The 23,405-nt window shown below is 36.8% G+C and overlaps 2 protein-coding genes across 2 annotated transcripts; both read right to left on the minus strand.

Moving 5' to 3' along the window:
- Positions 1-600: 600 nt before the first annotated feature.
- Positions 601-3,151, minus strand: LOC138693162 (ankyrin-1-like). Its single transcript, XM_069816868.1, has one exon. It carries the CDS (start codon positions 3,149-3,151, stop codon positions 689-691), a length of 2,463 nt encoding a protein of 820 aa, XP_069672969.1. The 3' UTR covers positions 601-688.
- Positions 3,152-3,157: 6 nt separating this feature from the next.
- LOC138693159 (uncharacterized) lies at positions 3,158-14,399 on the minus strand. Its single transcript, XM_069816855.1, has 2 exons — positions 14,268-14,399; positions 3,158-5,896 (listed from the first exon to the last, which is right to left on the minus strand). The coding sequence occupies exons 1-2, from the start codon at positions 14,268-14,270 to the stop codon at positions 3,158-3,160; spliced, it is 2,742 nt and encodes a 913-aa protein (XP_069672956.1). The 5' UTR covers positions 14,271-14,399.
- Positions 14,400-23,405: the final 9,006 nt, after the last annotated feature.

Here is a 23,405-nt window from a genome sequence, read left to right on the forward strand (position 1 = left end):
CTCTCATCTTTATCGATGTTCTCATCATAGTAAGCCTTTTCTTGAGTCTCACTCAAGTCCTCATTCTCATCCAGATCCTCATGCACACACTCATCCTTAACCACATGCTTATCCTCACCCATATCCTCATTTTCACTTTTTTCTCATCCACGTCCTCATTCTCACCATGCACTCATCCTTATTTTTATTCACATGCTCATCTTCCCGTAACCCCTCATCGTTCTCATCCAGATTTTCATCATTCTCACCCAGATCCTCACCTCACTTAAATCCTCATCCACATCCTCATTCTCACCACACACTTTTCCTTTTTATTTATATCCTCATCTTCCCCTAACCCTTCATAATTCTCATCCGAATAGTCATCCTCATACCCAGATCTTCATCCTCATCCACATTCTCAATCTCACCACACATTCATCCTTATTTTTATTCACATCCTCATCTTTTCCTAGTCCCTTATTATTCTCATCCAAATCCTCATCCTCATTCTCACCCAGATCTTCATCCTCATTCAATTCTTCACCCACATTCTCATCCACACCAATTCGCTTCGAATTCCTTATGCAGCTGTGACACAAATCAAGGATGAGTTCCAAATTATTATAAAAGGAAAATATATTCAGTATAAAATATTGTAGATGAACAGTACAAAATCATGACAGCATTATAAATACCATATTGAACATTACACAATACACTCATTATTGGTCCATTCTTCATATTGAAGTAGAAGCTCAACAATGGACGAGTGTTTCCTCAGTTGTGCTTCTTGTAAAGGCGTGCGACCATTTGTATTTATTAAACTTCTCTGTGCATTGTGCTGTAGCAAGCATTCAGCAATAGATCTGTTTCCAATTTCTGCTGAAATATGCAGGGGAGTTTTCCCTTCGTAGTCTGTTGAATTAACTCTTGCTCCATATTGTAACAAGCATTTTACAATGTTCAGATGAGTATATTTTACTGCCATATGCAAAGAAGTGTACTTTTTGCAGTCTTCTTTATTAACGTCTGCGTCGTGTTGCAACAGGTATTCAACGACGACTGACATTCCATTTTGTGATGCTATATGCAAAGGAGTTTGTCCGTCACTGCTGGCAATATTGATTTCTGTGTCATTTTGTAGTAAGCATTTTACAATAGTTTGTTTTCCGTTCTGTGCTGCTATGTGTAGGGGAGTCCATCCATATTTGTCAGTTACATTGACCTTTGGTTGATGTTCCAACAAACACTGAACAATAGACTCATGTCCATTTTGCACTGCTACGTGAAGGGCAGTGTAACCATAGTTATCAGCTTTGTTTATTTCAGCTTTCTGTTGCAGTAGGTACTGAATGACTGTAAGATGCTCATCTTTCGTTGCTAAATATAAGGAAGTTCTCCCGTAACTGTCAACTATGTTAACGTCTGTTCCGTATTCTAATAAACACTGAACAACAGATAGATGTCCGTTTTGTGCAGCTATGTGGAGAGGAGTTAGTCCACATTTGTCGGCTTTTTCAGCTATTGCTCCATATAGAAGTAAGGATTGAACGATGGGTAGAAGTCCCTTTTGAGATGCTATGTGTAGTAAACTCCAACCATCTCTGTTACTCACGTTGGCTTCTGCTTCATGCTGTAGCAAGATTTCTGCAGTGGAAACGTGTCCATGTTCTGTGGCAAAATGAAGGGGAGTCCGTCCAAATTTGTCAGCTATATTAACTCCAGCTCCGTGTTGCAGTAGACATTGAGCAATCGAGGAATGTCCTTTCCTTGAGGCTATATGAAGCAAAGTCTGGCCGTATTTGTCAGTCTTACTGACTTCTATTCCATGTTGCAGCAAACATACAACAATAGGGAATTGCCCATACATTATTGCAATAGTCATGAGAACGTGCCCATATCTTTCAACCATATCAAAATGTATTTTATGCTGGAGGAAACATGTGACAACGTTCACATGTCCATTTCTTACTGCAATATGGAGAGGAAGACATATATCTGCTTCATCCATGTGAACCCCACTTTCTTTGAGTAAATATTCAACGACAGGCAAGTGGCCCATCTTTGCAGCGAAATAAAGTGGATTAAGATATTTGCTGTTAAATATTTTAATTGAGGCACCACTTTTAACCATTTTCCTGACCATGAGTAAATTTCCACTGTTACATGCATACATTAGAGCTGTATGGCCATTTATGTCTTTTGTGTTGATATTGTCAAATGAATCTATGAAGCAAATTAAGTTGCGAATACTCCTTAATATAGAGCCATCTCTTGGTAAAACTGATGTGTTTTTTAGTATCATGTTTACAAGTTCCAACTGATTGTTCAATGCAGCAATGTGCAAAAGTCTTTGGTTGGCATTATTCAAACTTGTTTTCCTCAGATCTAAGCCATTTTTAAACAGAAATTTTGTCAGCTCCACATAACCATGCCTTCCACTCTCCTCTAGCGCCTGAATGCCATATTGTGGATGTTTGATATTTCTTTTCAAGGTAAACAGTGTCTCGCCTCTTTGTGATTTGTTAAGTGTATCTTTGTTGAACCTAAGTAGCAGATCAGCTGTAGCCCAGGCTTTTGCTCTATCGCAATAGTCCAAAGGATTCAAATTGAAGCAGTCCCGGATACTTAAATCTGCACCACATTTCATCAACTCATGAGCTATGTCTCTGTTGTTGTAGATGGAAGCCAAGTGCAAAGGTGATCTGCCACAGAAATCTTTCTGGTTAACAGGACTTCCTTTGGATAAGAGGCTTTTGACTTTTTCTAAATCGGTGTTAAGAACAGCCAAATGCAAGTCACAGTTCTCTGAGAACATATAGTCCAGCATCCTCCACATGATTTCTGATGTCTGATCATGCATTCTTCTCCTCAAGAAGTCTTTATTCGCATCATAGTTCTTTTTGAACCATAGAGCACAAAAATATTCAGTAAAGGAATGGTGAATGAAGTGAACTTTACCATTCTCTATCCTATCTATTATTCCTGAGTATTCTGTTCCATTCTCAATAGTGGCAAGATACTTCTTTAAACTGTCTGTAAGTGTACTAGGTTTTAGCGCCATGATGTCTGCTTCAGAGAACATTAGACTTAGAGAACATAGCATGTGTTCGTTTTCAAATTCCCTTGACATAACGTCATACTCCTTCTTATACAATGTTCTTGTCATATCTGCCTACATCTTTTCTTGGAAGAAAATGTCAGATTTATATTTCACAAAATGCGTAAACAATTCAATTAAATTTAGTCGCTCTGGTAAAATAACTCTACCAGTCTCATTGAATATTTCTAGTTGTCTCTCAAAGCTCTCAGCCATCATCTTAGTCTGCAAAGGAATGCCCATGAACTGCGATTCCAAGTCATATAGCTCTCGCGTAGTTAATTGAGTTAATCTATGTGCAAATTCATTTGCTGTTTCACAGCTCAGATGTCTGTCTTTTTTCATCCAGTATTGTGTCAAGTAAGATAGCTGATCAACTCTGGAGAATGGTTGTATGGTATGGGATAACATTGCCAGTTCATTCTCCAGATGGTGTCTCATCATAGGCCGTGATGTTACCCAAAGCTGCGCTACTCCCATATGCAACAACGATGTCATTAGAAAGCACACCTGACTTGTGTAATGCGGAGTGACTTCATCCACTGCGTCCAATAGAACAACCGTCTGCTGCATCTCTGCCACTGCAACGTGTAACATCTCTTTTTCCAGGTGTGATTCTTCCGCCCCTGCAGCTGACTTAAACAGAAGGTGAAGCCAAGTTGTAAATGACTGCTCTCCCATGCTTTCGAAGAGCCCTGTATGGTCATTCAATGATATTGCAATAACCCACATAGATGATTTCTTTTCCTTAATTCTGGAGCAGAGCCATGAGACAAGAGTGGATTTTCCCATTCCAGGTTCTGCGACAATCAGCATAATTCTTTCGCTCATTTGGGCGATGTCTTCTTGAGACATACGAATAATGTGACTAGTGTCCAGATTCTCTTGAATTACAGTAATGTCTCCTTTTGTCGCCATCCAAAGGAGTCTGCCATCTTCCAGAGCTTCCAACCAATGAACGCATGGATACATATTGTACAAAAACTGGAATTCGTTCGGTTCTCTTATTACAACAAATTGATATAATCCTGGATCGGTTTCCCTGTTTTCCATATTGCCGTTGTGTATGTGTGCTCCAGTGATACCAACTGCTTCTGGATTATGAGGATCAAGATCAATAAAATTATAATTATTTTCTGAAGATTTTAGGAGCATACAAATCTTTCCTGTAACAGATGGATGTGTTAAACAATATTCCCAAAAACCGCTGATAGCAAATATACCTGGGGCATCGTTTTGAGTCAGAATGTCTTTTTTTAAATAAATTTGACGCTCTAAGGCTCGAGAAATAAAAACTTCAGAATGAAATTGAATATTTTTTCCCACTTTAATTATTTCATCTGATAAAAGTTCTAGTAAAATGTCTTCGCAATTTGGAATTTGTTTCCTGTTTCGAAGTAATGATTTAAATGAAATAGGCAGTCCTTGGAAAATTACTTCTTTATCTTCAACTTTTTCTCGTGAGGGTTCGTCCAAATCTGTGATAAGTGAGTGGTCAATGACTACAACCCCAACTCCCAATGGTTGATTGGATATAGCGATGATCTTGCCATATGGGTGATGGTGCCACAAAAAATCGACATTTTGGCGATCTGACTCCCAGTCTATGATGAGAGTAGTGCACCAGCTGCTGGGCCACAGAGCCAGAACTTCCTCCTTGGAATGCAGCAGCATTCTTAGTCCAATGATGATGTGAGGATTCTCCAGCATTTGGCACACCTTAATGCAGGAGAGCAGGGTTGATTGGGTTACCACGTTCACCACTCTACAATCTGGGAATTTCAGAAGTCGGTCCTTGCGGAACTCAACACCCAGAGTTTGCATCTCACAGCGCTTGACCTGACTGAGACGTTCTATGCGGTCCTTCCTTTTTTTCAATATTTGCTTCCAGAATGGCACAGATTTGGTAATGTAGAAATTTTCCTCTTTCCACCAGTCTGACATTTCTTGATAAAGCTCTCTCCATATTGCTTCCGTCTCTACTTCACATGTAGATAGGAGATCTTCAATTTCCTTCTTTATAATGCTATCTAACTCATCTTGACTAGCTTGCCTAGTAAAAATATACAAGTTATCCAAGAATTCTTGATAATCGGACAAATCTCCCAGTTCTTCACTCAGTTTGGCCAATTCATTTCTTTGCATGCTCGATTCCAATAGTTGCGTTAAGTCTTTGTGTATTGTTTTCCCAAATTGTTTCACTGTACTCTCAAGTTCTTGAGAGTATTTAGTGTTTTCCATAGAATCAATTAACTCCTTGCACTTTATGAAGTCCTTGAAATATCTATGCACATCCAAGTCCGATCTGTCCCGGAAGGAAGTTACGAATCCTGTATCCGTATTTGACGAGAGCAATTTACTAGCGGCACTTCGCGATTGTTTCTTCCTCTTGAACAGTTGTGGCTTGAGAGGGGCGTTTGTGTAGATCACTAACTCGCAGTTTTGTAAGTCTCCTCCAAAAATTGGATGATTATCTCCATATCTCTGGAACTGCCGGCTGATGACGCTGAAAGATTTGCAGTATTTAACAAGGCTGAAATCCCCCTTCACTGCCGTGATGTTGCGAAGACTGATGGGTTTCTGGTTTGTCTTATGCTTGAGCTGTATGAAGCATGACTTGAGTGGGGAAGAAGTGGTGTCTCTATATGAGATGACGACGTCATCAAACGCTCCTGCACCTTTGAAGTTGGCAGCTATGTGAAACTCTTGCGTGTACCGAAGTGCTCGCAGGAAGAGTAGACAGGAGACCTTGACCTCATACTTGAGACCTGCACCATCGGCAAAGCCTTCCGTCTTCTCAAACACAGCTGATTCCTGCGAAACATACCTTTCGTTACTACATGAAAAAACTTTTGAAAGAGGTTTTTTATTTCGTTATTTCACGACGCTATTGGGTACTAAATTATTTAGCTTGGGCTGTAATAATTGGAGCCTGTATATGGATGCAGTAGGAAGTGTCAAAATGTATATTTACTGAAATTTGCACTCAGAAGGATGTGTGTAATTATTATGACAGGATCAAGCAGATGAATTTGCCTTATTATTTACTGCCATTATATGAAAAGTAATTATCAGCAAAGAGTATATGTCAGGAGTTTAGAAAAAAGTACTTATAGTGTATATAATTATTATATCTGATAAGAGTAGCCTACTTGTACAGAGAGACGAGATTTTGGAAATAAAAACCAGGTCAGCCTCTGTGCGATACTAAGTTGCGAAAGAAATTAGCTGTACAAAGAAATTTTTGTTACCGAGCAAGTTGGCTCTGACAATAGCGTTTGAGACTCGCACACTCTTTGAAACTAGAAGACCTTTTGATGAATCAAGAACATTTACGAAAAGCCCAGCTTTGGCATCATATCTTTTGGATTCCGACTTTAAATTATACTGGAAAGCTAGAAGACGAATGGAGAACTTCCAAGTGCCTAGGCAATAGATACTACTACTATTACTACTACTGTTGCTGCTGCTGCTGCTGCTGCTGCTACTACTACTACTACTACTGCTGCTGCTGCTGCTGCTGCTACTACTACTACTACTACTACTACTACTACTACTACTACTACTACTACTACTACTAATACTACTTTTTTGTTTTTATGATCGTGATTATAATATTTGAGACTGTTTTAAATAATGATCTAGCCATATAATCAAATGTGGCCAAACGTACAGTATGGTGTGAGTTAAGAGAAATGTAGGAGGCTGTTTGTTTTTTTAATGCTGTTTTCTCGAATTTAAAATTTTAAGCAGTTTATCGTCAGATTGATCTGAAATTTCTCACAGAGGTCATGTCAGAATTAGAGTCTGGCTGGGCGGAAGAGAAGGCCTACTGGCTTTAGCTCTGCCAGATTAAATAAATAAATTATTATTATTATTATTATTATTATTATTATTATTATTATTATTATTATTATTGTTATTATTATTATTATTAATGTTATTATTATGTTGATAAATACAATTTAATTAGCATTTGTATGAAATATTAATATTAAGTACAGCTCAATTCAACGTTATTGGCCTCTGTCCTTGGTTGTTTGGCTAGTGACCGAGCTGTGTGTTGAGTCATAAGAAAGAAATTTAATTAAAAGTGTGCAAAAGGGGGGGGAAGAGGGAAGAGGAAGAATGAAAATAATATCTATCCTCGTAGCTAAGGGACACTCATGTCAAGGAAATATAAGTCATCATGACATTGTTTAGTCAACAGACGTAGTGGTTAGTGAAGAGACGTGTGGAAGAATATTGTATCTTTAAGGCGGATGTACTGTGACATGATAAGAAGGAAGTGTCAGGTTTATGACTGTGTGGCCTGACCTGTGTGACCCAGCCCGCCAGTAGTGATGAGTAACTCGCCCTTAGTCTATCTACTTACTTTTTGCACTGGCCAAAATCCCTGAATCAAGCTATACCTATATTGTATTTCGATTAAAATATGCTGTAATGGTAAATTCATGACAATTCAAAATTTAATATTTCGAACACAGTAGGCTTCGGAGAATGACAACACCACGTTGAAACCAGTCAAGTAATTTACCATTATTAACATAGTAAAGCAGTTATTACTGTTCAGTAAAAAATTATTATGACTCTCTATTTACACTGAGCCCAAAAAGCTAATTAATTTTTATTCCAATGACTATTTTCAAGCTTTTGAGCGAATAGGAACTAAACATTTTGAAAACTTTGTCGCAAGGAGCCTTTTTAATGACGTCAATATACGATATATTTTTAAAATCTAATTTAAAAACTATTAGTTTTAATAGCAACAAATTTTGTACAGATGATAGTATTGTAGGCGTGTTTATGTAGTTTGAATTTCACAAATTTTGGTTGAAAATTGTGGAACTTTTAAAAATCATGTGTCCCCTTAATTTACTTAATTTTTTATGTTCCTCTGTACATAAACTGTCTCTGTTGTTGCTAGATAAAATCTGTTTTTTTTTTTTTTTCTGTCGGTCTCACCATCTCTCCCTGGTATAGATTAAATACCCCCTCCCACAAAGGAAAAAGTCTGAATTCAACACTGACTACCCGTCAGTAAAATTCATGGTAAAAGAGTGGCATACACGCTTCATTGACTGGAGAGACTCAGTTTAATCGTCTATTTAACGACGCAGTATGCCGCCTGGATAGAGCACTGGCTTACAATGACTGCGAACCCGGATTCGAATTCCTGAGATGGTGGAATCGTATTTGTGGTGAACAGAGCCAAGATATCTGAGGGGTTTTTATGAAGGATCTTCCGTTTTCTTCCACAATTCAACCATAATTTGCAATTTGAAATATTCATCATAATCATTGAAATAGTGTTAATCCAAAACATTTAAGCTGGCTGTAGTATTGTGACTGGTGTGCAGATGACATTAGTCTGAAGAGACCACAGATATATTAGAGAGCTTAGATTCGCATTGTTCCTGTATTCCTATTGGTATCATCGAAGCTTGCTGCTACCGGTACGACTCCGCGCCATCTTATCCCACTACAGATTGTTTCTAGTGCTAATACTAAACATGTGCTTCTTTCGGAATTCTATCTTCTATTGTGGATTTTATGTGTCAAATATAGTTACTTGTTGATATATATTTTTTTCTATTCACGCAGGAAGAAACACGGAAAAGAATGTATAAAATTATAAATTATGTTTTATTTAACGATGCAACTGCCGAGGTTATATCAGCCGGTACATAATATAGTGTACAAGTCACACAATCATAAATTACCCTCTCAGCATAAAACATGATAAAAAATCCTTTACTTTTATATTTATTAGAATTCTCATATTCCTACACAATTAAACACGACTGACGGAAATTAATTTTGTAACATTTTGCTGTATTCTCAAAAATTACTTAATTCTTTTCGTAGTGAATATATTATTTCTCCATCACTACTAATCTTTGAATTTTGTCGTTGCGCTTGTTGCATAATTTAATTTATTTTCTGGGACTACAAAATTGTTTTTATTTATTTAACGCGACAACAAATTCTCTTTATCCAGGTGTCAGCTATACAGTAATACTATCACCAATACATTTTACTTAATACTAGGTACTTAGATTGTTTGCTGCCTCTAAAACTTTGTGTACTCTTATTTCATTGTCTACTGGTACAGTACGTTATTATTTCGACGTGAAGAAATAGATTTTATTCAGAGCAGCAAGTGTATGAAGGGAATTATTCCTTCCCTTAACCTTTTTATTTGTTATGATCCGTATTTTCACCTTATTCCAAAGAACACACCAGTCAAAATGTTATTAGTTATCTATCTATTTATGGTACAGGTCCCTGATTACGCCCCATTATCTTTTATGAAAGTATGGAAGGAACCGTGTGGAAAAATGCCACTTTTCGTAGGGGGGAAAAACAATGTTATTATGAAATGGTACATATAGAACAATGACAGACCACAAGAACCACGAAAAGGACAAATATAAGGACTACGATAATGATCACGACAAGAGCCAGGTCTATGATGTAAGAAAGCGAACAAGAACCACGATAAGGACTAGGCAAAGACAACAGCAACTACAATTATAAGGACTCCCATAAGCACAACGACAAGGACCATAACAAGAATCACGACATGGATCACGACAAGCGCAACAATAAGGATCACAATAAGGTCCACGACATGGATCATGATATGGATCAAAAGGACCACGATAAGAACCAAGAGAACGATAAGGACCATGATCAATACAACGAATGCCACGATAAAGACCATGACAAAGACAACAAATACCACGATAAGTACAAGAAAAAGAGCGATGAGCATCATTAAAATAAACAGCACCATGATAAGGACCACGAACAAGACAAGGATCTCGATAAGGAACATAACAAAGACAAACAAGGACCACTAAGAGGAAAAGGTCCATGAAAAGGACAAAGATAAGGACTACGACAAGGATCACTACATGGACAACGACAAGCACTACGACAAGGATCACGATAATGTCCACGACATGAACTACGATAAGGACCACAAGGACCACGAAAACACCATGATAAGTACCATGACAAAGACAACAAGGACCATGGTAGGACAATGACAAAACCAAGACAAGGACAACACAAGGAGAATAACACTGACAACGATAAGGGTCACGACATAGACTATTACAAGGTCTATGAAAATAACCACGAAATCATCACGATAATGATCACTACACGGACAATGGTAAAGACAAAAATAAGAATCCCGATAAGGATCACTATGAGGACAATGACTGACCGCGATAAGGATCACGATACGACCACTACGAGGGCAATAACTGACCACGATAAGGAAACTACAAGGACAATAATGACCACGATAAGGACCACCACAAGGACATTGGAAGTGACCACAATAAGTATCACGACATGTACCACTACAAGGACAATGACAGTAACCACAAGAATGATCACGATAGGGACCAGTACTACGATAAAGAAAGGCAAGAACCACTATAATGATCACGACAAAGACAACGACTATTATAAGGACCACGGCAGGGACAAGAACAAGGTACACGAAGGAGACCACCGTAAGGATCACTGCATGGACTACTACAAGCATCAGGATAAAGATCACATTAAGGACCACGGCATATATTACAAGAACAGTAAGTCACAGGCGTAGCTCTGTCGGCTAAGGCGCTTGCCTGCCGATCCGGAGTTGCGTTCGGGCGCGGGTTCGATTCCCGTTTGGGCTGATTACCTGGTTAGGTTTTTCCGAGGTTTTCCCGAACAATAAGGCAAATGTCAGGTAATCTGTGGCGAATTCTCGGCCTCATGTCGCCAAATACCATCTCGCTATCACCAATCCCATCGACGCTAAATAACCTCGTAGTTGATATAGCGTCGTTAAATAACCAAGTAAAAAAATACGAGGACAGTATAATGATCACGACATGGACCACAACAAAGATCAATATAAGGACTACGACATGGGCTGCGATAAGGATCACGACAAAGACAAAGAAGAGAAGACGATAAAGATAGCGATAAGAACCAAGAAGACGATTAGTACCAGGACCAAAGAACTGAGACCACGATAAGGACCAAGACCACGATGAGGACCAAGCTAAGACCAAGATTACGAAAAGGAGCAAGATTACATTGAGGACCAAGACCAAATATAACGATAAGGACTATGACAAAGACAAGAAGAACGATAAGGACTACTAAAATGACAAAAAACCCAGGACTACGACAAATAAAACAAAGATCATTATAAGGAACATGACAGAGACAAAAACTGCTATGAGGTCCATTAAAAGGACAAGGATAAGAAACACAGTAAGGATCACGACATGGACCACGATAAGGAACACGACATGGACTAGGGTGAGGATCACAACAACGGCCACGAAGGGACCATGGTAAGGACCATTCAATCGCCATAATAAGGACCACGATAAAGACAACAAGGACTATTATAAGGACTACGACAAGTATAAGACAAAGACAATGACAACGACAAGAATCACAATGAGGATCACGATATGAACCACGACAAACACACAATAAGGGTCATATTAAGGACTACGACCTAGACCACAACAGTGACCATGATAAGGATCAAGACATCGACCAGGACTTAGACGACAATAAGTACGATAAGGATTACGACAAAGACCAGGAGTACAAGGACTACGAGAAAACAACAAAGATTACGATAATGATCATGGCAAAGACAAAAAAGCCATTATAAGAACCACTATAAGGACAAGAATATAGACAAGATAAACGACAAGTATCATTATAAGGAACACAACATGGATCACGACAAGTACCGCGGTAAGGATAACGAGAAGCACCAATGCAACGATAAGAACCATTTCAAAGATAATAAGGACCTGGACAAAGACAACGAGAATCACAATAAGGAACATAACAAAGACAAGGATCACAGTAATGGTCATGACAAAGACAACAAGAATCACTATATCGACCATGAATTAAATATTTAAATTGTAGAAATTGTATTTAAATAATAGTATATATATATATATATATATATATATATATATATATATATATATATATATATATATATATATGTGTGTGTGTGTGTGTGTGTGTGTGTGTGTGTGTGTGTGTGTGTGTGTAAAATTATAAAGTGTGTAATGTAAGGGTTTAAATGATTACTTGTATGTACTTTGTCTGTGAACTATAATATAATAAATATCAATAAAATATCAATATCGACCATGACAAGAACAATGACAATGGATTAAGATCACGATATGGACTACGGATAACAGCGCGAAAAGAATCACGAAAAGGACTACGATGAGAACCACGACAAGGATTACAAGGACCATGATAAGGACAAAAGTCACGATAAGGACGATGACAAGGACAAAAATACCACAATAAGGCACATGACAAAGACAATGAGGAGAACTATAAGGACCATTAATGACAATAAGAACAACAAGAAAGACATCAAGGATCACGATAATGAACATGACAAAAACAACAAGGACCACTATAAGGACCACGAAGATAAAGAAGATAAGGACCACGATAAGTCTCACGACAAGCACTATGACAAGGATGATAATAAGGTCCACGACATGAACGACGAAGGGATTACGATAAGGACTACGACAATTATCACAATAAAGACAATGCGTCGAAGATCTTGATTATTTATTTTTTTTTGTTAAATCGTTAAAGGTGATATTGATTGTGATTGTAAAACATTTTATGAAATCTTAAATGCTTAGCAGGAATACGAAGACTGATATTGATTAGGAAGGATTCACAATCAATATCATCCTTAATGACTTTACAAAGAAATAAATAATCAAGATTTGACGTCTGGAAAATAAACTGCAGCAGTTAAAATATTTGCTGTTAATCTCATATTCATAACCATCAGAATTAGATAAAATTCTATAAGAACACAAGGAAATAAATTTTCTTTGAATATTCTCCAATTTAGCCGAGTCAGTGGAAGTAATGGAGTTCCACACAACAGATGCATATTCAAGCTTGGATGTAATCAATGTATAGTATAAAATTAATGAACACATAGGAGTAGAAAAACAATGTTATAGATCTAATTATAACTTAATCTTTTTAATGATAATAATAATAATAATAATAATTTATTTATTTATTTAGAATATTAACGTGCAAAACAACAGCACAAGGCCAATTACAGTTCATCACAAGATACAAAACAAAACAACAAATGATGATGAGAATGAACGATAGAAAATGGCAGTGAGATGAAATACAATGAATATAATAGCCAACATTAATCATTGACCAAATGCAACAAAATAAATAGCAATATCCAACATATAATAAAAGATATTAAATAACAAGGAAATATATAGAATGATAAAACTAAAAAAAATATATGCTACATATTAAATGGATCCAAGTTCAATCCATGCAAATTAGCATATTTTATACATCTGCAGACCGGAGAGAGAGATTTAGAATTTCTATTATAAACAATTTTATGAAATCTTAAACCCTTAGCAGGAATACGAAGACTAATATTGCTTATGAATGATTCACAATCAATATCACCCTTAATGACTTTACAAAAAAAATAAATAATCAAGATCTTGACGTCTGGCAAATAAACTACAGCAGTTAAAATATTTACAGTTAATCTCATATTTATAATCATCGGAATTTGGTAAAAATCTATGAGAACACAAGGAAATAAATTTTCTTTGAATATTCTCCAATTTAGCCGAGTCAGTGGAAGTAATGGAGTTCCATACAACAGATGCATATTCAAGCTTGGATCTAACCAATGTATAGTATAAAATTAATAGGCACATAGAAGTAGAAACAGAATAAGTTATAGATCTAATTAGACCAAGCATTCTTAATGGATGGGTATAAATATATTGCACATGATCATGGAAATATAATTTAGAATCAAGTATGACACCAAGATCTCTAATATTATCTTTCTTAGTAATTATGACATTACCAAGAGAATAATTAAATTTTAGGGAAGTAGTTTTCCCATAATAATAATAATAATAATAATAATAATAATAATAATAATAATAATAATAATAATAATAATAATGTGATTTCGTTTTTAAATAAGCGCAGAAACAAATTAGGTGGTTGATTTTGTACCAACTGACGTATTTCCGACTAGGAATGTAAGATTGCTCGTCTCTATAGTATCTGTAACCTAATATGCAGCACTTACCATTGCAACATCACTGGTAGACGCCAATAAGCGGTATTACGTACATCTTTACAGAACGAGGCTGACAGCTGAACTACGGGCGATATCAAGGCAGGATGTAGGTCTAATCTCTTATCTTGATCTTGTGCAGTGCCAACACTGCACTTGGGATATGCATTATCTTAGGAATAAATAACAGATGTCTGTTGGTTCAGACATGTTGCCAAATGGTAGACCTGTCACCGAAATGTTATGATTATATTGGAACATGTCTCATCCTTCCGGCTTTCTCACATGTATGCAGGGTGCGAATTAACGGGGGGTGGGAGGGATAAGGAGGATTTCCCCCTGTTGAAAATTTATCCCCCTCTCATAAATTCGTATTGACATCCATGCCTGGGATAACTTCTATCCTCCTCACAAAATATAATTATTTTAATACGAGTATACTTTACTAAGTAAGCAAAGAAAATATTTCTGTATTATCATCCAATAACAACCAATAACTTAGGAATTACACATCTTATCTTAAGCCTGCTCATGGATATAATTATTATTACGATCACGATGCAAGACAAGCATCTCAGTGGGATCAAGCGTTGAGCTGTAATAATAATAATAATAATAATAATAATAATAATAATAATAATAATAACTGATCAGAAAGAGCAAAAGGAATGGTGAACGGGAGAAGAGTTCGGGACAGAAGAATATATCAGATGTTAGACGACATTAAGATATGTTGATCATAAGAGGAAAGCAGAAAATAGGAAGGATTGGAGAATGCTGAGTTTGAAGTGAAAGACCTGTCCTTTGGCAGAACACTAAATTAATAATAATAATAGTAATAATAATAATAATAATAATTTTATGTATGGTATTCTCTATCTAGGATTCTGTCCTCCCCCTCATCAGAAATCTTAATTCGTACTCTGTACATATGTGTATATATAGCATCTTCAACTTATAGACGAAGCCATTTGTTTTTATTTCAATTACAGCGCCGTAGATGACGTTATCTTAATTTTAAAAACTCATTTATCTCATTAAATATCAGTCCTCTCAAAATTTTGTATAGAATAAACCCTATCGGAAATCATTTTTAAAGAAACTTTTGTTATGTAACATTTTTCATGAAAATTAATAATAAGGGAGATATTTCGAATTATTTAAATCAAGCCCCCTTGTAACGCCGCTTTTAAATAAAGTATTTTGAATGCCATATAGCCTAAAATCTAAGTTACAACGAACTTAATTTATATTCCAGTTTTCATATAAATCGGTTGTCATTATCGCGTGAAAAGGTAACAAACATCCAGACAGACAGACAGACAAAAATTTCAAAAAAGCGATTTTCGGTTCAGGATGGTTAAAACGATAGTAAAAATCTTTTTTCGGACTACCAATATAGATAGGTTGAAATTTTTGACGCATACGTTTGTTTGTTTTTTTTTCTAATTCCACTCAAGTTGCTGCTTGTCTTTTTAGAATTTTCGATTGCGTGCTAACATCGATCAACAGTGGATGTCCGACACTACATAGAAGTTATCAGTGCTTTTTTTCTGGGGGACGCGCTGGAATGGCGTTCCGGCACTTTTTCCTGCATTTTTCAACATGCAAGCGAAATATGTGTGAATAAATATGTTTTTAATATAATTTTTCTTTGAATTCTGCTTAGACCTTGAAAGTCTTAGTAGGACGAAAAGGAGGATAAAAACGACAAAATACATGCGTGTTCCGCTTATGACATGTGGCACAATTGGTGCAAGTTTTGCATCCCTGCACTAAAGTGAAAAATAATTTTATCCGTGCAACAAATGTGCCTGTTTTTCAGAAAGTAGCTCTCAAATCTGAACTCTGTATTCGATACACATAGGGCCTATAGTGATAATCACTTTCAAGTTCAGTGAGATTTCTCGTTTTTGTTTAGTTGGCAATCATAGACAAGAATCTTATTTTGTCTAAATACATGGTTGTAATGTTATCAAAAATAGAAGAGCTTCTTTTGCAAGCTGAAGATATTCTTACATTCTTTTGTTCAAGTGGTTTAGGTGAAAAAGTCTAATTTCAACATTTCACCAGTAATGATGATGATGATGATGATAATAATAATAATAATAATAATAATAATAATAATAATACTTTATTGCCAGAACAAAGATACATATTGCTTTTTTATATAAGAACTCTCTAGCATCCCTAGAAAGACTAAGTTACATACTCGTGCTCAGGGGGCATTCCACAGAAGACATTTTATTGAATAACAGAGCAAAAAGTAATAAAAGAAAAAAAGAAGAAGAAAAACACATATCACAATAATTGAACTTTAAATTTTCTCTGTTAACAGACATTTTTAATAGATTTTTAGAAATAAGGAGCATTAGCAAATTGTATGTTAGGGAATTCCTGTTATTAAGCCTTGGACCGAAGTTGCTGCTGTGATTATATGCTACAGTTGTAGTACATTTAGGAACTGTCAAGCATATGTTGTCTGATCTTTTGGTTTTATATTTATGTGAATATAAATTAAATATGTTTCTGTTTTTAAGTACGAAATTCAGTAATACGTTGTTACAAATTTAATGGAAGTCAGATACTTTAAATTCTGAATACAGATCCTCTGAAGGATAATCAAGAGGTTTATGTATCTTTGTTCTGGCAATAAAGTATTGTTGTTATTATTATTATTATTATTATTATTATTATTATTATTATTATTATTATTATTTGCTGTAGCAGAGTTATTGGCATGAGGGAGGTACTATAAGCACTACCCCATCCTATAATGCCGTATTGTAATATAGCTTGTACTAATGCGAGATAAATCAGTCGTAAAGTATGGACAGTCAAGTAATTTTGTAGGATGACAAAATAGTGAATAATTTTTCTTAATATATGGCACAGAAAAAGCACATATTTATCCCAACGTAAATGTTGGTCGATTATTATTCCGAGATATTTAACTTGAGGAGATTCATTTAGAATAGGACAGTTACAACTATTAGAAGAACAATTGGATGTATGCATTTTTAAACACAAGAGCGAATAGATACGCACATTTTAAATTAGTTTTCCTTTATTATCTTTTCATAATTTCAGTGAGTTAAACGCAACTGTCTATTTTTGTAGATTTAGTATCCATCTGTGATTGTTGTAACTATTATTTTGAGTGCATTCCAGACAATACTCAAAAAGCTGTTGTATAGAATTGTACAAACTTAATTTCATGTTCGCAAAAACAAATTTCATGTTGTCGTATCATACATAGCTAAATTTTCCACGAGTTCTTTAATGCACTGGAATGTACCATATTTCTTTTTGTCAAGTGATGTTGATCAGAAATTAACTTTCATAAAAATCATTTGATTTTATCCCCGGTTGTTATTATATTAATATCTTGGACTTGCAAACTACTATTCAAAGTGTTAAGTTTTCGAAAATATCAACAAAGGAGGCTATTAGAAATGATGTTCGTGCAGTATTTCGTGTCATTGTTGCAGTATATTCTTCTATTTTGGTCGTTTTTGGGCGATATCCACTAATTTTGAGTAAAATTATTGTTGTTTTTGACTTTACAGGAATATGTATTTTTCGAATAGAGTTAATGACCCCTGTTTGGTGATGGTGGTCGCCTACAGAAGCCTCGCCCAAAAGTGGGTCGCGCCTTCGAAAAGTTTGGAAACTGCTGTGATAGACATTTCGCTCCTGATGATCGTCTTTGGTACTACTGTATAACAACCTAATGGTGTTATATGGACGCAAGCAAAAAAAAAAAAGATCGCATTATTATTATTATTATTATTATTATTATTATTATTATTATTATTATTATCATCATTATCATCATCATCGGTAACCATCACGAACTAGACCTAAATAGATCTGCGTCATCGTCATCTAGTAGTCTCTTCACTGGTTTTTCGGGACGTCTCCAGTCAGTAGGAGACGGCGAATTTTGGAGTGTTTACACCAGGACTATGAGAAGTGGTCGTAAGACTATGTGACTTGGCATAAATATTGTAATATTAGAGTTAGGGCAGACCTGTAGAAATGAAATGCAGTCGTAGCACATCTATGTTTACAGAAAACTGTTTATTAAATAAATATTCTATTATGTTCTATTCTGTTTCGTTCTATTCTGTTCTGTTCTATTCTATTTATTCTGTTCTGTTTTGTTCTGATCTGCTATATTCTGTTCTATTTTGCTGTATTCTATTCTATTCTGCTCTGCTCTATTCTATTCTGTTCTACTCTATTCTGTTCTGTCCTCAATTCTATTCTGTTCTACTTTATTACATTCTATTCTGCTCTGCTGTATTCTATTCTGTTCTGATCTATTCTATTCTGCTCTGCTCTATTCTATTCTGTTCTACTCTATTCTGTTCTGTCCTCAATTCTATTCTGTTCTACTTTATTACATTCTATTCTGCTCTGCTGTATTCTATTCTGTTCTGATCTATTCTATTCTGCTCTGCTCTATTCTATTCTGTTCTGTCCTCTGTTCTATTCTGTTCTACTTTATTACATTCTATTCTGCTCTGCTGTATTCTATTCTGTTCTGATCTATTCTATTCTGCTCTGCTCTATTCTATTCTGTTCTGTCCTCTGTTCTATTCTGTTCTACTTTATTACATTCTATTCTGCTCTGCTGTATTCTATTCTGTTCTGCTCTATTCTATTCTGTTCTACTCTATTCTGTTCTATCCTAATCTATTCTATTCTGTTCTACTTTATTACATTCTATTCTGCTCTGCTGTATTCTATTCTGTTCTGCTCTATTCTATTCTATTCTGCTCTGCTCTATTGTATTGTATTGTATTCTTTTAACTCCTGTTAGGCGCATTCTCACACATCAGTTGACTGTGCTGAGGTTCACTGTGTATCCAGGTTTCATGAAGACAACTCCACATGTCCATACACCAGCATTTCCGCACGCCGTAAACTAAGTTATCGGAGAGATGCTATGTACATAAGAATCGAATGGAGATCGGTCATAATGATGTTAATGCATATCAGGGGAAAACTGGAGAAACCTGAGAGGAAATCGCATCTGTTTGAAATTTAAAATCTAAATTATGGTTTATTTAACGACGCTTGCAACTGCCGAGGTTGTATCAGCGTCGCCAGTTTGCCGGAATTTTGTCCCACAGGAGTTCTTTTACATGCCACTAAATCTAGTGACATGAGCCTGTCGCATTTAAGCATGATGTAACGGTATGTTTGAGTGGTTTCTTTTGTAATCCAGCAGAATGTAATTATTTGTATCACTGGTTGTTTCTTTATGATCTTTTAATATGTGTGTTCAGAAAAGGACTTTCGATGTAGCAGATTCTGACGAGTTCTTGTTTCTGTGCGCATGCGTCGATCGCCTTTCGCCCCTTTATGTTCTGAATTTATTAAGGTTCCAAATTAATCAGTAATATAGTGGGTAAACGCTTCAACACTTAAATGCCATCGACCTGGGCCGGGATCGAACCCGCAACCTCGGGCACAGAAAGCCAGCGTTATGTACCAACTGCGCCACCCAGGGGGGACATCTCATCTGTGATCTTGTTTGCAAGTGTCACTATGGATTTTAGAATGAAAAACCCCAGGCCTGACGGGACTCGAATACGAACCACTGCTAGACAGGCTGATGGTCTAGATGTGAAAATAGTATCTTTACGTGGCCAAAACAAGGGATTAGAGCATCATCTCTGAGTCATAAGTAGAGTCTGGCATCGGTTACAAGAAGAGCCAAGTTGAGTGATATCAGACTCTTACGTAGGCCTACTTTGTTGGATGGATGGTAGAAGCGCTGGAAGATACTTGCAGGGATAATCCGTTAAAAAACAATAAAAGGATATTAAGCTATATTTATGCATTAAAAATTAAATACAGTGTTATGTGACTTCTTTTCACATTATATTACACAACAAAATAACGTATACTGGAAAAAAAACATCACACTGACGTGAACCAACACTGTAGTAACTCACATTCCATTACAATTCATTACATTGAATAACAGTATATTGTTATACTGTATCAAACGAAAAACGTGTCTTGTTTCACTTAAAATCTATTTGGTGAAAGTCTTCTTTCGACGTTATGTGAAGTGACTTGTGCACAATGATGAAGAGGAATATCACAACTATCTACTTTGTTAAATTTGGAGTTAATGTCAAATCCAGCAAAATGCCTCTCTTATTATAAGTACATAATTGCATATCTAACATTATACAAGTGACAGAAATGTCTAAATCTAGGTAATAGTGGCACGATTAATTTTGAATTTTTAAGCGAAAAACAAGAATAGAAAACAATTTGACAAGTCGTGTGTCCGATTTCCAGTTGATCTCCAAAGAAGGAGATAACCGTGTGTGTTTATGTTAAGTGAGTAATAACACTAGGTACTGGTTTGTTTACGAAACACTCTGACTTTGCTGGATGCTAACTCGCCGACGAACACGGCACAGCTTAGGGCATGGCCCAGGGCAAGTGTGTAGAAAGCTACTAGCAAGTGTGTGGTAGAGAACACGAAAAACTCATCCTGCTCTATCTTCAGAGTGATACCGAGTCTGGCGTACCCTTTCTTTCGCATGTTGTCTGCCTTGATGTTTAGTCCCGATTCCACTATGGACTCAAGGCGCCTGTTGATGGTATCCAGAAGCAAACTCGTCTTTGAGAAATAGGATACGATTCTAATAGGAAAGGAATCTATGTCGTTCATGGGACATACTAACGCTCTTTCGCTCTCTTTCAGCGAGTTAAGATGCTCTTCCACCGACCAAGACTCGGCTATAGTAGCGAAGGAGCTGGTGTTGATGATTTTTTCAAGACATAGGTGTGTCTGACTGCATTTTGTGGTGTGTGTTCTCAGGTACTGGTTTATGCTATCATGAGAGTCTTCGTAGTATACCATGATGTCAGGCCTGAATCCAAACTGGATTCCGGATTCTATGAGCTCCTCTAGGGTCGTAATCTGCTTCTCGAGCCCTGGGTCGACGAGAAAGCTGGTGAAGAATGTCTGAAAAATAGTACTGATGGCGAAGCAGTAGGATATCCAAGGGAGAATGACGACTCTAAGTCGTGACGTGCGAGGCATCTGCGTGACGGATACACCCATTAATACGGCCCACACGTTGTAGACAACGCTTGAGTTGTTGGTGTAGTCTGGTGTCTCTCCAGAGCCGGCAGCCAAACAACGCAATACAACGGCCACTCCGAGCATGGAAACAAATAAGGCTGCCCAAAGCGCAGAAGAGAAGATCTGAGAGATGGCTTGGAGTCGTGAAAGTGACTTAGCACACGGCACATACCATCGATACTTAGTCTCGTAGTATGGGTATGAAGGGTCTGCGGCCTCTGCAGCCTCCTTCACGAGTGGCATCGCCCCAAAAGCTATTTCTGCGTTACCGAAGAGGACATCTTCAATGGCTGATCGGATTGCGTCGTAGCTTGATGGATTTATTTCCCATGTCTTCTCTTGAATTTGAACTGTGAAGTTGAGGTGGCTCAAAAACTCGTTGAAGAATCTGACCTCGAAAGTGCCATGGTAAGGCACGGACAGTTTAGCAGGACAGCCGTTGAAGTTAGTGGGAAGCTTTTCAGGATAGAGATCCTGTTCATGTAGGAACCTTCCTACACTGCAGGTGTCTAGCAGTGTGGCTTTGTCAACGTCTTCACAGTGCTGCTGTGATCGATATGGAAACCACGTGTATACGTTGAATGTTGCGTTTACCTGCAGCAGCACGGCGAGGTGTGGCGCTCGCGTGCTGTCCCAGGTCTCCCGTAGAAGCTCTAACGCGTCCGCGGAGCGTGATGTCGCAACAATCAGCAGGCGCGCGCGCTGGTTCCAAGTTGCGCTAGAGGTCAGTTGATCCACTTGTTCGTACACGTCATCGGCGTCGCTTACCAGTATCACGTATCCGCCCACATTGTCCATGTGCTCCACATTTTCTTGTACCTGAACGCCTTTCCCCCACACCTGAAAAGGACGCTGAGATTGCCTAAGCAGCAGACTGAGCAGGGCTTCTTCGCTCGCTGCGCTGGAAAAGAGCAGGGTTCTCTCTGTCGGGAAGTGTTGATCTGTGAGGGCAACCACACAGGCCGCAAGCTCAGCTTCCCTCGTACTGATCTTTGCGACCATCAATGCTGCAGCCAACATCGTCTCCATGCTGTGTCTTCCTTTTCTTCGGGCGATGCTACAAAATATGAGAAATTTGAATGTGCAAAGAGACGCACAAAACATAATACACTAAACACTAAAAAAAAGCTGCCTAAAATATACTATTGCTAAACGTAATAAAATAGGCATTCAAATAAGTTTTAACAGTTGAAATAGCCTTTAAAAAGTAACCAAAAAACAACCATTTAAGTCACTTATGTTGGGTTGCAAGAACGCATTTATTCCTTCGTTAGCTGCTAACGAACCAATAAGTTCGAAAGACGCGTTGCAAGATACATCTTTAGTGTTACTGGTCCGTTAAAGGATTCACTAACTTAGAGATCTGATTTCGCCCCTATAATAATATTTATTCCTCCGTTAGACAGCCATCTTACGTACATTTTGTGTGTTGGCGAGTAGTTTATATATTTTGATTCATCATAATGTTACCTGTATCAGATTCAGGCATGCGATATTTTGTATATAGGCCTATATACACGATATTAAAATAACATTGCATATCGATGGCTAAAAAGTGATACCGGTACCTTCTATCTGTACATTTACAGGTAAATAAAAAAACTGTTTTAGAAATTAGTTTCTCAAAATAGACAAATTTACTCGTATATATGTTTCTGCTTTGCAAGATCTTCTATTCGAAAACAAAATATTAGTACACTGTCCAATTTTGTGAACATAATAATAATAATAATAATAATAATAATAATAATAATAATAATAATAATAATAATGTAGTTTTTCTAAATAGTAATAATGTAGTTAAACTAAATTATCAATTTTATAGATACGAGGTAGGTATCTCTTCTTAGTCAACCATATACTGTAATGTGATTACCTTATTTATTTGCTTATTCATTCATTCTTCGAATAGCGAAGTTATTATTTATTTATTACAGACTCTAGTTCATCGTCTGACGACGAGGTTATGTGCTCTGTAGTCTGTCTTTTTATTTTCTATAAAATTAATGCACTCGTGCGCTATTTTTAAT

This window comes from Periplaneta americana, chromosome 2 (assembly GCF_040183065.1).
Source record: "Periplaneta americana isolate PAMFEO1 chromosome 2, P.americana_PAMFEO1_priV1, whole genome shotgun sequence".
NCBI lineage: Eukaryota > Metazoa > Arthropoda > Insecta > Blattodea > Blattidae > Periplaneta > Periplaneta americana.

Bases quoted from the DNA above. Each gene is read 5' to 3' on its own strand.
- LOC138693162 (XM_069816868.1), bottom strand. From the start codon at position 3,151: ATGACAAGAACATTGTATAAGAAGGAGTATGACGTTATGTCAAGGGAA.